A 15,055-nucleotide genomic window follows, 5' to 3' on the forward strand; every position below is an offset into this window, starting at 1 on the left:
AAACAAGTCATGTTTATTATTAAAAATGATTATAAAAAGTTTGAAACCACTTCCCCATCCACAAATAATAGATGTTATTTCTATCTTAATGTACATGGTTTATTGTTATTTATTAAGTAGGCAACATTAGTTAGAAGTGAAGGACATGTTCTTTTCGACATAAAAGAAATGAACTGAACTAAACTAAACCAAACTAAACTAAACTAAACTAAACTTATTACAACTAATCTAAACTGAACTGAATTGAACTAAAACTGAAAATAAGTTGGGGAGAACAGGCCCGAAATGAGGGATGAGAAATTTGGTGAAAATCCCCTCTATAACAATTTTGATTTTTGAGAATCTTATATTTTATGGGTAATATTTAATGCAAAGAAGCCCCCATTTTCCATTCACGTGGATTTCAAGCAAATGTAAGCATGTAGCACATGTTATGCAGCATAAGATATATGTACACAGCAACGACAACAACTTATGGGCTCGAGCCCGCAATCTGCATTGCACCTTTATGTACTCCCACTCCAATTCCTTATAGCTTGTAGCACGGCTTGTCTTACTATTTGGGCGTCCAAGCTGTCTACTCCTTCATTCTGATATACACAAATATGTTCCATCATATAATGAAATTAAACAATTTGGCCAAATCAACTAATCATGATTTTGAATTTAAAGCTTTAATGGTAAATTGGTAATTGGGTAAGTCATAATTAATCATCACACTTTCTTTTTATTGAAAAATATAGATGAAGTGAGATGCCGAAGGGTTTCCAATTCAGATTCTTATGGTTGACCGCCTTCGTTGCATGTGCGTATTTTTGTTCATTACTTGATTCGATCAATGAGTTTTTGGTAAAAGAATTATTCTAATTTTGTTAATTGGAAACACACATGTAAGCGTCTCACATTCTTTTTATGGAAAAATATAGATGAAGTGAGATGCAAAAGGGTTTCCAATTCAGATTCTTATGGTTGACCGCCTTCATTGCATGTGTGTATTTTTTTTCATTACTTGATTGGATCAATGAGTTTTTGGTAAAAGAATTATTCTAATTCTGTTAATTGGAAACACACATGTAAGCATCCCACAGGGGCGGATCCAGGATTTTGAATTTGGGGGGTCCTAACGAAACTATCTAGAAACACACTAAAGAAATTGGACAGTAATTTCGTGACATATATTGATAATGAGAAATTGAGTTTTTGGATGACAAAGCTAAAACTTTACACTCGATACATCAATTATTATAAATACTTTTCTTGTAATATATTTTAATAATTCATCTATCTTTTTAACATACCTAGTTATTTGACGTTATACTCTTAAATAACAAATTTGACTATTCATTTCTTAATACTTTAACTTTACTAAAATGTATACTAGTTTATACTTAAAAGTAGACATTGAGATCAACTAGTTCAACATATTACATAATTAAATTTTTTTTACTTGGTCAAATTTAGTATCTAAAAAGTGCATAATATAGTCAAATTATTGTATTTGTTTGAAAACTAATCAAACAATTTTAAAAAATGTGTGATAGATAAATTGATGGTTATAAACTAAGAGTTGGAGATGAAACTATTTAAGACAATAAATGTCAAACAAAAATTAATTAGAAAAGGAAGTAGATCTGTAGCTTTCAAGTGAAATAAAGGCATTCATTTAAAATCAAAAATGGAAAAGAAAAAGAAAACTTAGACAGAGAAAGAAATAGAAGGAAAGCAAAACTCATAGAAAATGGCTGCAAAGAGAATCGAAACCGCAGAGCTCATGGAATCAAGTTAATTGTAACAGCACTAACCACTGGAGCAACTTTCAATATGTTAAATTAGAGGCACGGAAAAGTCCTTTTAGCTGTCTTTATTGCACGTTTGACGCAAGGAAAAATGAATTTTTTATTTATTTTGGGGGGGCCTGTGCCACCCAGGACCCTTCATAGGTCCGCCCCCGGCATCCCATATTAAAAAAAAAACATATGCGTGGCTTAAAAGTCTAATCTAATATACTATGTCGCCTTTTGTCAATATATTAGTTTTATTAGGATGGAATCCTAATAGATTTGTATGTGTCCAATTTATGGTATTAGACAGAAGATCTTGGCCCATTGTGTATCCTAAAAGAGAATACCCATTAATTTAAGAATACAAGATGGAGAGGCCCAACACATTTAAAGGGCTATGCCCCTCATGCTAAAAGTCTAGATTAAGGCCCAATAATGAGGATGTGCGACCTATCTAAGTGTAAGAAAAAGACGGGCTTACAAGTAAGATGTAGAGGGAGTGGGACAAAGAAATTAAGAAAATCCACATGTATGGGTCCCAATACTCTTCCAACAATTATACTAGCAACTTTTGCGCGCTATGCGTGTGTGTCAATGTAATGTTTTTTTTTTTTCAATTAGTCATTCATCAGTTTTACAAAAAAAAATTGATTCAAACATATATTTATAGTTATTTAAAAAAATTTAAATATGTTTTTCTCATATCAATGTTTCATAGGTTTATTTATTTATTTGTTCATCATTATTCAAATATAGTATTGAGAGACGAAAATATAAAGCAGAAGAAAGCTTGTATGCTTAAATAAAGTGGAAGAATTTGTATATCAGGTTTAATCGTTGAATATTAATAAAGTGGAAGAATTTGATATCTATAATAGGGATTACTGAAAAATCAACACTTAAGTTTTAAAATAGTTAATATGAAATTCAAGTTTTTATATTATATATTTTATAAGATTTTTTCACACATGAAGAGGAAATCATTCTTCATAATTTAATATTTAATTGGAATTTCAAATTCAATTCTATTATAAACTTGTTTGATATATATATATATATATATATATATATATATATATATATATATATATATATATATAAGGATCACATGAGAATGCTCCTTACATAAGAAATGAGAATGAATCTCAACCACACGATTGGTTTAGATTTACAACACTTATTCATTAGAGTTATATCTCTCTAAAAAAATTTGAATTCAAAAAAAAAAATATTTTTTTTGAATTTTTTTTTTCAAATATTTTTATTTTTGGAGTTACATCACTTTTTCATTGGAGTTATATAACTTATTCATAAGAGTTATAGCGTGTAGAATTCATTCTCATTTCTCATATAAGTATGCATTCTCATATGAACTCACTTATATATATATATATAATATTATATATATATATATATAATATATAATATATATATATATATATATATATATATATATATATATGGCAAATAGGGAAAAGAAATGGTTATTTAATATAGATGACAGCTTAAACTCATTAAGGATATATTACACTTTTTATGAGTGAACACCATCTTCCCCCTCTTCACTTATATAATAAAGATATGCAAGGTCGTAATAGATTATAAATCAAAGTTACATGACAAATCTTCAAAGGACCATATTATGTTAAAGTAATTCTTGTACATAAAAATTCCTAACTACTTGGTTTGCCGTAGCTACATTTAGGTTCACACCTAAACAAAAATGTAGCTACATTTTGATTCCTTTTCGCAAGGTGTTTTAGCCTTGGCGAAGTTGATGTTCCTTAATAATATGATTTTCTTTTACCCTAAAAAAAATACATTGATTACAGTTAATCTGTTTCATAATATAAGAGCACTAGACACAAGCCTAGTTAATTTTGTTATTATATTAAGTGGATTATTTAGCAAAACTTTTAGAAAAAACTTTTCTCGTACACTATATGCATGTCTTACATATTACTGCGGACTGCCTATCTATTTGACGCTTTGATTTTCAGTTTTGCTAATAGTTTATTTTTATCACAAATATATGAGTATTTATGACTAATCACGTTATAATGGGAATAAGACATGCTCACTACCTTGATCTTCACATGCTTTGTGAAACCTCTAGGTGATGCCGCGAAAACAATCACAAATCAGGGAAAGTATTTATGGGAAAGTCACATAGTAAATTGTTAGAGTGAATGAATGAATCTATATATACTAGAATTTTTTGCACGCGATGCGTGCTTGAATTTTTTTCGAAACAGAAATTCGATTTTCTTTGGCATAAGAGTCAAAATTTGAATATTAGACATACGAAGTATAATTGTTTTTAGTTGCAAAAATTGATTGGTTTAGTTTCTGTCAGTTAAGTCTCTCACCATTCTTTTTTTTTTTACTTTTCAAAGTTAAATTCTATAAAGTTAATTTCTATGAACAAAATAGAAATTTCATTTAATTTATTTATGATTTCTGATATTATAATTTTTTAGTTGATTTTTGAATTAAGTACAGTACTTCATAAATTGTAAAAAAAGTGGACACTTTGATTTCAAGTCAATTTTTTCATAGGTTGTAATTTGTAAGTGAATTTTTAAATTTTTGTAAAGTTTTCTCATTTTAGTGATTTGCATAACGTAAATTATGCAATTTTACGATTTTAGTTGACTTGTGAGTTGTGAGTGATTGTTATAATTATATTTTTGGTATCTTTGTTTGAAACCCCCTTTGATTTGTAAGTGAATTTGTAATTTAGAATGGGAAGGAGGGCAAAATAGGCATTTCAAAAAAGGACACCACTGCTCCCCCCTTCCCTTATATAATAGAGATAGGTTTAAATTCATAAAAGAATCATATTTATAGTGAGAATCGTAAGAACCACCCATTTTTTCTCATTTTACGAAGATTTTTCTTATTTTACAACATTTTTAATCATTTTATGTTATGCTTATTTTATATTTTTTCCCATTTAATATTTTTACGCTCATTTCAAAACTTTTTTTCTAATTTAATGTTTTTCTAATAATTTTAGCTTTTTGCTCATATAACTTTTTTATGCTTATTTTAGATTTCTGTCATTTTATATATTTGCTCATTTTAAGTTTTCGCCTTATTTTATACTCTTGCTCATTTTTTATTTTTTTTTTTGCTTATTTTATAAAGTTTTTGCTAAGATGGGTTCTAGTTTAATTTTTAATTTTGGATCCATGAAATAAGTTGGCTTTTATATATAATTTTATCTGAGGTTTTTAGAGTCACTTTCTCTCTTAAATCCCTAAATTTCAATTTCAATTTCAATGTAGGACTACCATCACCATTAGGGGAGAAATAAGTTCCTTTTTTGTTCTATAACTAATTCTAAGTTTTTGTTTACAATAAAACTTCAGTCTCTATTGGGATATCACATATTTTAGGCAACATATAATATGCCTTGATGTATTTTCTATTACGTAAATTAGGCAACATATAATGCCTTGATGTATTACCTTCCTTGTATAATCTTATATATGGCAAAACCGAAGCAATGAAAAAGTCAGACAAAACAATTAAACCTAAACTCTTATTTTACATGGTATCAGGCTTACAGCCACCACACTAACACATCCATGGCAGGTGATGAAAATCCGCCGCCTACAAACACCCCACAACCACCTATACCTTCTTATTCTCCATTTTTTCTTGGCCCCCAGGATAGACCTGGTGACTTCATTACTCCTACGAGACTTACGGCAGATAACTACGACGCATGGTCATCAGATATTCAAATGGCTCTTGAAGCCAGGCGTAAATTTGTGTTCCTAGACGGCACGATCACATCGCCTTCTCCTCCTTGTACCTCCTCGGACTGGAACACGATTCACGCCATGCTCATCTCGTGGCTAATGAACACTATCTCTCCGGAGATTAAAGGTACGCTCTCGAAATACCGTGACGCAAAACGTTTATGGATTCTTTAAAATCTCGCTTTGCTATGGCTAATGGTCCTCGTATTCAACAACTCACTTCGTCTATCGCTCGTTGTGAACAATCTAAGTCTATGACTGTTGCTCATTATTATGGTCAATTAAATGCTTTGTGGGAGGAATTACACACTCATGAACCTATTATTCATTGCACTTGTTGTACATCTTGTTCTGCGGGATTGTTACATGAGGATCGACGCGCTCAACGTAAACTTCATGAATTTCTTATGGGGCTTGCTCAGATTATTATAGCCATGTTCGCACTAACATTCTTTCTCAGGATCCTTTGCCCACTCTTGATAGGGCATATCAGTTGGTGGTTCAAGCCGAGCGAGTTCGGCTCGCCAAAACCGTGCATGATGACTCTCCTACTGTAGTAGGATTTGCTATGCGTGCTGCCCCTCGTGGCAGCAGCTCTTCTTCTGCTTCACCTCGTCCTCGGGTGAGGGAAGATAAGTCCCATTTAACATGTACTCACTGCAAAAAGGTTGGCCATGAAGTTTCTTCATGCTTTGAACTTGTTGGTTACCCAGCATGGTGGGATGAGCGTCAAAACAATGCTGCCACTCGTGGGGCTGCTCGGTCCTCTTCTTCGGTTCCGGCTCCTCGTGGCCGTGGCACTACCACTACCGTGCGTGCTAATGCCACTACTACTACCGTGGCTGCTGCTCCTTCCGGAGCCGTGATTGGGGCAGCCTCTACTGCTCCTCCTTCCACTTTATTTACTGCTGATCAGTGGAAGGCCTTGGCCGATCTTCTTGGTAATACTAAACTTTCCGATGATCGTCTTCACGGTATGTTTTCTTCTACTGACTGGATTGTAGACACGGGTGCTTCTAATCATATCACTGGGGATTTCTCTTTGTTATCTGATGTTATTTGCATACCAGATTGTCCTGTTGGTCTCCCTAATGGTACTGTTGTTATGGCTAAACATGAGGGTTCAGTTCGTCTTTCTGATGTTCTCACTCTCACTCATGTTCTCTATGTACCTCACTTACACTGCAATCTACTTTCTGTTTCTCAATTAACTGCGACAGTGAATTGTCTTGTCTCTTTCAATTCTAATGTTTGTGCTATACAGGACCCATCGCGGAATCTGATTGGAACGGCAGTTAGGCGGGATGGACTCTACTATTTTGGAGGTGGTTCTTCTATGTGTCACGTTTCAGTTGATGCCGCTGCTTCTTCTCTGACTCTTTGGCATCATCGCATGGGTCATCCTTCTGAAAAGATCTTGAAATTACTTCCTCCTGTTCTATCTTTGCGGGGTAGTTTAAATAAAGGATGTGAGGTGTGTTTTCGTGCCAAACATCCTCGTTCTAAATTTCCAATTAGTGATCATAGAGCTAGTCGGATATTTGAAAAGGTTCATTGTGATTTGTGGGGACCTTATAAACATGTATCTTCTTGTGGTGCTCGTTATTTTTTGACTTTGGTGGATGATTATTCTCGAGCTGTTTGGGTTTATTTGTTGATTGATAAAACTGAAGTTTTTAAGATGTTTATGGCCTTTATTGCTATGATTGATCGACAATTTTCTCAAACCATTAAAATTGTTCAAAGTGATAATGGAACTGAGTTTAATTGCCTTCTTGATTATTTCACTGCTACGGGCATTCTTTTTCAAACCTCATGTGTCCATACTCCACAACAAAATGGGAGGGTTGAGCGTAAACATCGTCATATTTTGAATGTGGGTAGAGCTCTTCGTTTTCATGCTAATCTTCCTATATTTTTTTGGGGAGAGAGTATTCTCACTGCTGCTCATCTTATTAATCGCACTCCTTCTCCTTGCTTGCAAACAAAACTCCTTATGAATTGTTGTTTGGTTCTCCTCCTTCCTATGATGCTCTCAAAGTTTTTGGTTCTTTGTGTTTTGCTCACAATCATCGCACAAAAGGGGATAAATTTGCTAGCCGTAGTCGTAAATGTATGTTTGTGGGTTACCCTCTTGGTAAAAAGGGTTGGAAATTATTTGATCTAGACACTCAAGAATTTTTTGTCTCTCGTGATGTTAAATTCTTTGAAGAAACTTTTCCTTTTTGTGACCCTGAAGCAGCAAATATTGACCCTCATACTATCGTCCCTCAAACTGATGATATCCACTTGGATTTTGCTGAATTTGAGCCTCCTACTTCTATTTCCTCACAAAATGATGTCCAGCCTCCTAATACCTCCACAAACATCCTGCCAGATCAACCTGACCCACAAACCAATCCTTCCCAGGCCCACACTTCAGACACGCCCACAACATCTCCTAACACTCCTTCCATCGCTGCTGGGCCCGACCCCTTACTTCAGCCCATGCCGCGCTTCAGCCCACTGCGGTAGCATCCTCTCCTTCCACTGCTGGGCCTGAGCCTCCCTTGAGCCCACACTTCCTTTACAACCCAATTCCTCTATTACGGATTCCACCGCATCTCCTACTCTTTCTCTAGATTCTACGACTGGGCCAACTTCCTCTCATGAGTTGGGTCGTGGACTTCGTACTAAAACTCCTTCTGTTCTTCTTCGTGATTATGTTGCTCACAATATCCAGGTAGAGAGTCCATCTCCTTCTACTTCTGCTCCTTCACATTCCTCAGGTACTTCCTATCCTATAGCTCACTACATTAACTGTCAAAGTTTTTCTGTGAAATATCGAAAGTTTATTGCTACTCTAACCTCTATCTCTGAGCCGAAATCTTTTAAAGAGGCTATGCAGGATGCCGGGTGGCGCAAATCTATGAATGATGAGATTCGCGCTTTAGAAGAAAATGGCACTTGGACTATGGTTCATCTGCCTCCGGGCAAACGGGCTCTTGGTAGTCAGTGGGTTTATCGAAACAAGTTTGATTCTGCAGGTAATCTTGATCGTCAGAAATCTCGTTTGGTGGTTCTTGGGAATCATCAACAGGAGGGCATTGACTACTCTGAAACCTTTGCCCCAGTTGCTAAGATGGTTACTATTCGGGCTTTTCTTGCTATTGCTGCTACTAAGAATTGGGAACTCCATCAAATGGATGTTCACAATGCCTTTCTTCATGGTGATTTGGAGGAAGAGGTATACATGAAACTTCCTCCTGGGTTTGAAGCTTCTCAACCCAATATGGTCTGTCGTCTTCACAAGTCACTCTATGGTCTTAAACAGGCTCCTCGGTGTTGGTTCTCCAAGCTTGTTACAGCTCTCAAAGGGTATGGCTTTCTACAATCATACTCCGATTATTCTCTCTTCACCTTCACTCAGGGCTCTGTTCAGCTTAATGTGTTAGTGTATGTGGACGATCTTATTGTTGCTGGGAATGATTCCGCTGCTTTGAAGGCTTTTAAGGCCTATCTTTCCGACTGCTTCAAAATGAAAGATTTGGGTGCTCTAAAGTATTTCCTTGGTATTGAGGTTGCTCGTAGCTCATCTGGTGTTTTTCTATGTCAGCGCAAATATACTTTGGATATTATTTCGGAAGCCGGTTTTTTGGGTTCTAAGCCTGCTGGCTTTCCTATTGAGCAGAACCACAAACTTGGCCTTGCTACGGGCGCTCTGCTCGACGATCCTGAGTCCTATCGTCGCCTTGTTGGCCGTCTTATCTATCTCTCTGTCACCCGTCCTGACTTGGCTTATTCTGTGCATATCTTGTCTCAATTTATGCAGGCACCTCGTATTGATCATTGGGAAGCTGCTTTACGAGTCCTTCGTTATCTGAAAGGCACACCTGGTCAGGGGATTTTATTGCGTGCTGACAGTGACTTATCTCTTTCAGGATGGTGTGATTCCGATTGGGCGGCTTGTCCTATTACCCGCCGCTCTCTTTCAGGATGGCTTGTTTTTCTTGGTGCCTCTCCTATCTCTTGGAAGACCAAGAAGCAGGCTACTGTGTCTCGATCCTCGGCCGAAGCTGAATACCGCTCCATGGCGGCTCTCACTTGTGAATTAAAATGGTTGAAAGGTTTACTCTTGAGTTTGGGTATCAATCATCCTGCGGCTATTCGTTTGTTTTGTGATAGTCAGTCTGCTCTTCACATTGCTAAAAATCCTGTCTTTCATGAACGTACGAAACACATTGAGGTGGATTGTCATTTCGTACGTGATGCTATCACGGAGGGTCTCATTGCTCCATCATACGTTCATACCACGGAGCAACTGGCCGACATTTTCACTAAGGCCCTCGGCAAACTCCAGTTCGACACCTTGTTTTCCAAGTTGGGCATTTATGATCCCCCTGCTCCAACTTGAGGGGGGGTATTGGGATATCACATATTTTAGGCAACATATAATATGCCTTGATGTATTTTCTATTACGTAAATTAGGCAACATATAATGCCTTGATGTATTACCTTCCTTGTATAATCTTATATATGGCAAAACCGAAGCAATGAAAAAGTCAGACAAAACAATTAAACCTAAACTCTTATTTTACAGTCTCGCTCTCGGTAAAGATTTCTATGTTAGGTATTCAAGGGCAGTACTCAAGAGACACGTAGAGGGTTTTAAGAATATTCAAGGGCATTCGTAAGTGAAGAAGAGTAAACGAGCAAACCACACAATTGTCTACATGGCCATATATGTTGTTGGAGAATATTTATAGTACACCCAAAACTATTTTCTTCAAATGAGCAAAATGAGTGAATGAGCGAATGAACAAATGAGCAAATGAGCAAATGAGCAAATGAGCAAATATTTCTACTCATTTAAGAAAATGAGCAAACACTTTTATTACAAAATGAGCAAAATGAGCAAATGAGTAAATGAGCAAAATGTCCATATGAGCAAATTTGGTGTCAAATGAGCACCTGAAGTTCTAATTTATTACAACAATTACCTCTACCATGCTCATGGTACACCCGGGTTTACCATGAGTGAACTCTATATGTTGGGAAATGCGAGTTTTTCGCAGTTTGTTTATTATTGCTTCTTTTTTACTTTATTTTTATACTTCCTCCATTCCATAATAAGTGACACTTACTATTTTAGAACGTTTCAAAATAAGTGAAACATACCTTAAATGGATAAAAGAAAGTGACAAAATGACAAGAGTGCCCATCACAAACTTGTGTGGTTTGCTTTTCTCTCTCCTCCTTTTGATAATAAGAAGGGTATTTTATGACTTTTTGGCTTTTGAAAGTGATGTTTATTAAATCTTGTGCCCAATCCCTATGTTTCACTTATTATAGAACGGAGGAAGTATAAGATTATTTATTTCCTTGAAAGATGATATATTTATTAGGAATATAAATTATTTGATTGAATTAGTCAGAGATTTTCCACATCAAATTTGTGTTTCTCATTGTACTTTAAAATTTGTTCCTAGGATTTGTTAATATTCTCTTCTCAGGGAGTAATTAACTGAAATATTTTTATCTAGTGTCTTTAATTAAATTTACTGTTATTCAAGGTACTACAAAACGATATAAAATACTAAATATATTGTTGATAAAAAATACTTTATTACAATAATAATCTGTAAAATAAGCTTTTCAGAGGTAAGTCGAAACTTATATGATATGACATGACGAAGTACTAAATTAATTCTAACCTAATATGAAATTATCCGTTCTGATCTAAATCTAAACGTATATTATTTGAACTTATTAAAACTTATCTTATTTGTCGATCTGATGTGCAAAGAGTTATAAAAGATACGTTGGTCGATTTAGCTTTTTTTACTAACATTAGATGACCATTTCAAATGGAAAATTTAAGGGCTCATTCGTTATCGTTTTTTGTTTTCTGTTTTCATTTAAAAAAAAAAAAACTAAACACTAAAAACCAGAAATCAGAATGAGTGGTTTTCACTTTTTAGTTGTCATTTTCAAAATCATCATGTTCTCAATAAATTTGACTAAATTTTTATTCATTATAGAAAATATATCATATGACTTTGAAAATCAAAAAACCAAAAAACAGAAAACCACAGTAATACCGAACGGGCCCTAAGTAATTACTTGGTTAATTTATTGAAATTACGATGAAGAATTACCTCTTCGCCAACAGCTTCAAGCTCAAAGCGATCCGTACAAGAAGCTTTAGCATCCAGCACTTCGAGTCCCAACTCTTCAAAGGCTTCAAGAATGGAAACCAACAAGCCTGGGCAACTTCTTTCTGAGTACACATTTACTAGGAACCCTTTTTCTAGGGTTTGAACACTCACCTGAGAATTTAGAGCAAAATTTTATATGAATTCTTATATATAACTTTGCTCATCAGCAAAAAAAATTGTAAGAAGAGTAATTTGAGTTTTCACATAAGTTTCCAGCAATTTAGGACTTCGTTATTATTAGCATTCTCATATTCAATCTCAGTTGAGGCCCTGTACGAGGACAGTCCAGAGAAATTCTTCTTACTAATTTTTCTTTTTGTAAAATATTCGAGCCCAGTATAAATTTAAGCTATTCACCTTAACTGTTTTGTGGAAAACAAATGGTTATCGGAGCTTACTATCACGGTTGACAAAAAGCCACATACATAATATAAGAGTAGCTATTACTGATAATTTTCAATTTGCTCTAGGTAGAATAGTTAATATTAGTGTTTTTCCAATAGAAACTTATCTAATGGTATTTTTCATATGTAATTTATCCAGTTATCCTTTTAGTATATCTTGGATATAACATGTTACATCATAACTTATTGTGCAACATGCATAATAACATAACTTCAACAAAAATGATATATGACATACATCTCATGTTATTTTCTCATTCATTTAATGACATTTAAGTTCTTTTTACAAAAGAAGCGGTGGTTTGTGAGTTGTTGGACCATAAATTATTATGTACCAGTTACACAAAGAATTTATGTTATCATTTTCCTTGTAATATTTTATAAATGATAAGACATTCAATATTTCCAAAATCAATCTTACCAAGGTACTCTAAAAGAAAGCTGTAGTGTCACATGTGAGGGCAATGCTACTAAGTTACCGGGAGAATCTTATGTTATTAAGGTAGAACATTTTATGATAGTTGTATATATGAAAAGCATTAATTGTTTCAAATTTTCATTGTAGTATTATATATATATGGAAACTATTGTTTGATCAATTATGTATATATTAATAGTAATAATTTGAAAGGGCAAGCCAAATGTTAAAAATTATTATAGACAAACAATTCAGACGACATTGTCTTAAATGATACAACAATGCAATAGCGAACATGAAAAACAAAATATCCTAATCGGGACAAGAAATAAGTATTGTCATTATTCAGAACTTTCTGTTCTCCACAAAAGCTTTTCTAATTCATGTAACTAATTGATGAAATATTTATCCGATTTCACAAAACTAGTTTAGACAGTTAAGCTATCCTTGGTAACTTGTTTCGATTATCTTAATTAAATTGATTAGGGTTGAATTGAAATCATTTAAGGTATTTGAATAACTAGATTTGTTTGGTAAGTGTATGAAATTAATTTGAGTTAAAATTATTATTAATTGAGATGGTGCTTTAAATAGTAGGTTTGTCAAATTAAGAAGCTGTTCCTAATTTAATCTTTTGTTTATTTTCATACCTCTTTTCATTCTTAAGCTAGTTTTTAGATTCGTGCTACGTTTCATATCATAACATTTTTCATTTATTAATATTTTACTTTCAAAAGATAATACTAATATGACTTGGTTTAGTAGTTAAGACTTAAATGTATGAACTTGAAGTCAGAGGGTCAAATCTTATACAAAATATTTTCTAATTCTTTTATTTTATGTGAATTACATAGATTAAAAAATTCTTAATAGAAAGCGCCATGTGCCACCGTTTCTTATTTAGGAACGCCTTTTAATATCAATATAAGTTTTACATCCTGATCTATATATATTGCAGAAAAATTGATTCATTTTCTTTAAATAAAATTATAAGATAAATTTCGTTTAGTCTCGGGTACTAATGCAACCTACCCCCAGATCCCCTCCTCAAAATACTACTATTATTCAATTAGTTTTACCAAACACTTTTTTTTCCAGTTAGCATACAAACTTTAGTAACGTATAAATTTGAGTTGGCACATGCATATTTGTATAGCTAATTTAGCTAGATTTGACACCCATAACATTAATCTAGAAAATAAATAGAATTTAACAAATAATATGAAATGTTTTGTATTATGTTCTTTTCTGCTTTTCTCTCGAGCGAAGGATATCCTAATACCTCCTCGATCTGTTCAGAAATAAATGAAACGCTACAGTCAATAATCTCTCACATAAAACAAAGAAGGGTTTCATCTGTACTTTTAAAACTGATGAAGTATGTAAATATGCATATATCATAATTAATCTTACCTTAGGAAATGATCTTTGATGATCTTCAACGTTACTCGAAATGGAAGGATCAATCTGATAACTACAACTAGTGCTAATATCTTCATTAAGCCTTGCAACTTTTTCCTTCAACTCTTGTATGTGTTTTGAAGCATCAACTAAAATCGACGCTTTGCTTGCCTGCATATAATTAACCCAATGCAAAACAACGTACAAATCAATCAATAATCAAGCAATATACAATAAACTCTAGCAGACATAAAAAGATTAAGTAACATTAAGACTAATTTTCCTAAGCTTTGTTTGGAATAATGAAGTTGATCTAAGGAAAAATACGGCGTTGGAGTTGGTGACTGAACGGAGTAGCTGGTATTTCTCTTCCAAAGCTTCCCTCTTTTTATCTCTTGACATCTTTCTATTTATGTCTTTATCTTTGATCTCTCTCTCTCGATGATCTAGTGATCTCTCTCTCCAAAAGCTGCCCTGAGAAAGTGGGAAGGTTGGAGAGCCTTATAAATCAATCCCTAACTTTTTGTCCGATGCTGTATGATGGGGTGGTAGACCATACACTATACTAGAGGAAAACGAGACGAGAAACGTTAGTGTTAGACATAATATGTAAATATTTGGTCCATAATTAGCATAGTGTATTATCTTTGTAAACTAGGTTACTATGTACATCACTATATACGACGAATTTTGTGTTTGGGTCTAAGAGTCTGGAGAGCATCAGAGCAACTAAGCGTTTCGATGTAGATGAGATTCAATCTTAGATTGTAGGTGTCACTCCTATAAGACTATCAATTTAGATACATATAACCTTCTTGTGCTCTTCAAAGATCTTACCTTGTTACTGTTACTATGGATACCAAGGTAATGAAGAGATAGAGTGTACAAGTGGGTTCTTTGTGTGTTATGTGTGCAAGTGAATCTTGTTAGACTCGTCTCGTCATATACTTTCAAAATATAACTATTGGAATATACAAGTTTCATATTGTTTGTGTGGCTAAGGAACATATTACTTTCATGTTCCCATTACAGCTTATTCTACCTAGGATCTTGTACCTAGGATGACAACCATTATTTTTGTCT

At 34.0% G+C, this 15,055-nt stretch overlaps 1 protein-coding gene across 1 annotated transcript; it reads right to left on the reverse strand.

Annotated features, from left to right (window-relative positions):
• Positions 1 to 410: 410 nt before the first annotated feature.
• LOC104898209 (transcription factor bHLH61) lies at positions 411 to 14,521 on the reverse strand. Its single transcript, XM_010685252.4, has 4 exons — positions 14,300 to 14,521; positions 13,985 to 14,143; positions 11,690 to 11,860; positions 411 to 590 (listed from the first exon to the last, which is right to left on the reverse strand). The coding sequence occupies exons 1-4, from the start codon at positions 14,372 to 14,374 to the stop codon at positions 507 to 509; spliced, it is 489 nt and encodes a 162-aa protein (XP_010683554.1). The 5' UTR covers positions 14,375 to 14,521; the 3' UTR covers positions 411 to 506.
• Positions 14,522 to 15,055: the final 534 nt, after the last annotated feature.

The sequence above is a fragment of the Beta vulgaris genome, chromosome 7 (assembly GCF_026745355.1).
Source record: "Beta vulgaris subsp. vulgaris cultivar EL10 chromosome 7, EL10.2, whole genome shotgun sequence".
In the NCBI taxonomy this organism is placed as follows: Eukaryota; Viridiplantae; Streptophyta; class Magnoliopsida; order Caryophyllales; family Amaranthaceae; genus Beta; species Beta vulgaris.

What these genes read in the sequence shown, in the direction of transcription:
- LOC104898209 (XM_010685252.4), bottom strand. Translation starts at nt 14,374, where the DNA reads ATGTCAAGAGATAAAAAGAGGGAAGCTTTGGAAGAGAAATACCAGCTA. An exon ending in CAGTCACCAACTCCAACGCC is followed by an intron (nt 14,144 to 14,299) that starts GTATTTTTCCTT and finishes AATTATATGCAG; the next exon opens with GCAAGCAAAGCGTCGATTTT. An exon ending in ATCAAAGATCATTTCCTAAG is followed by an intron (nt 11,861 to 13,984) that starts GTAAGATTAATT and finishes CTAAATTCTCAG; the next exon opens with GTGAGTGTTCAAACCCTAGA.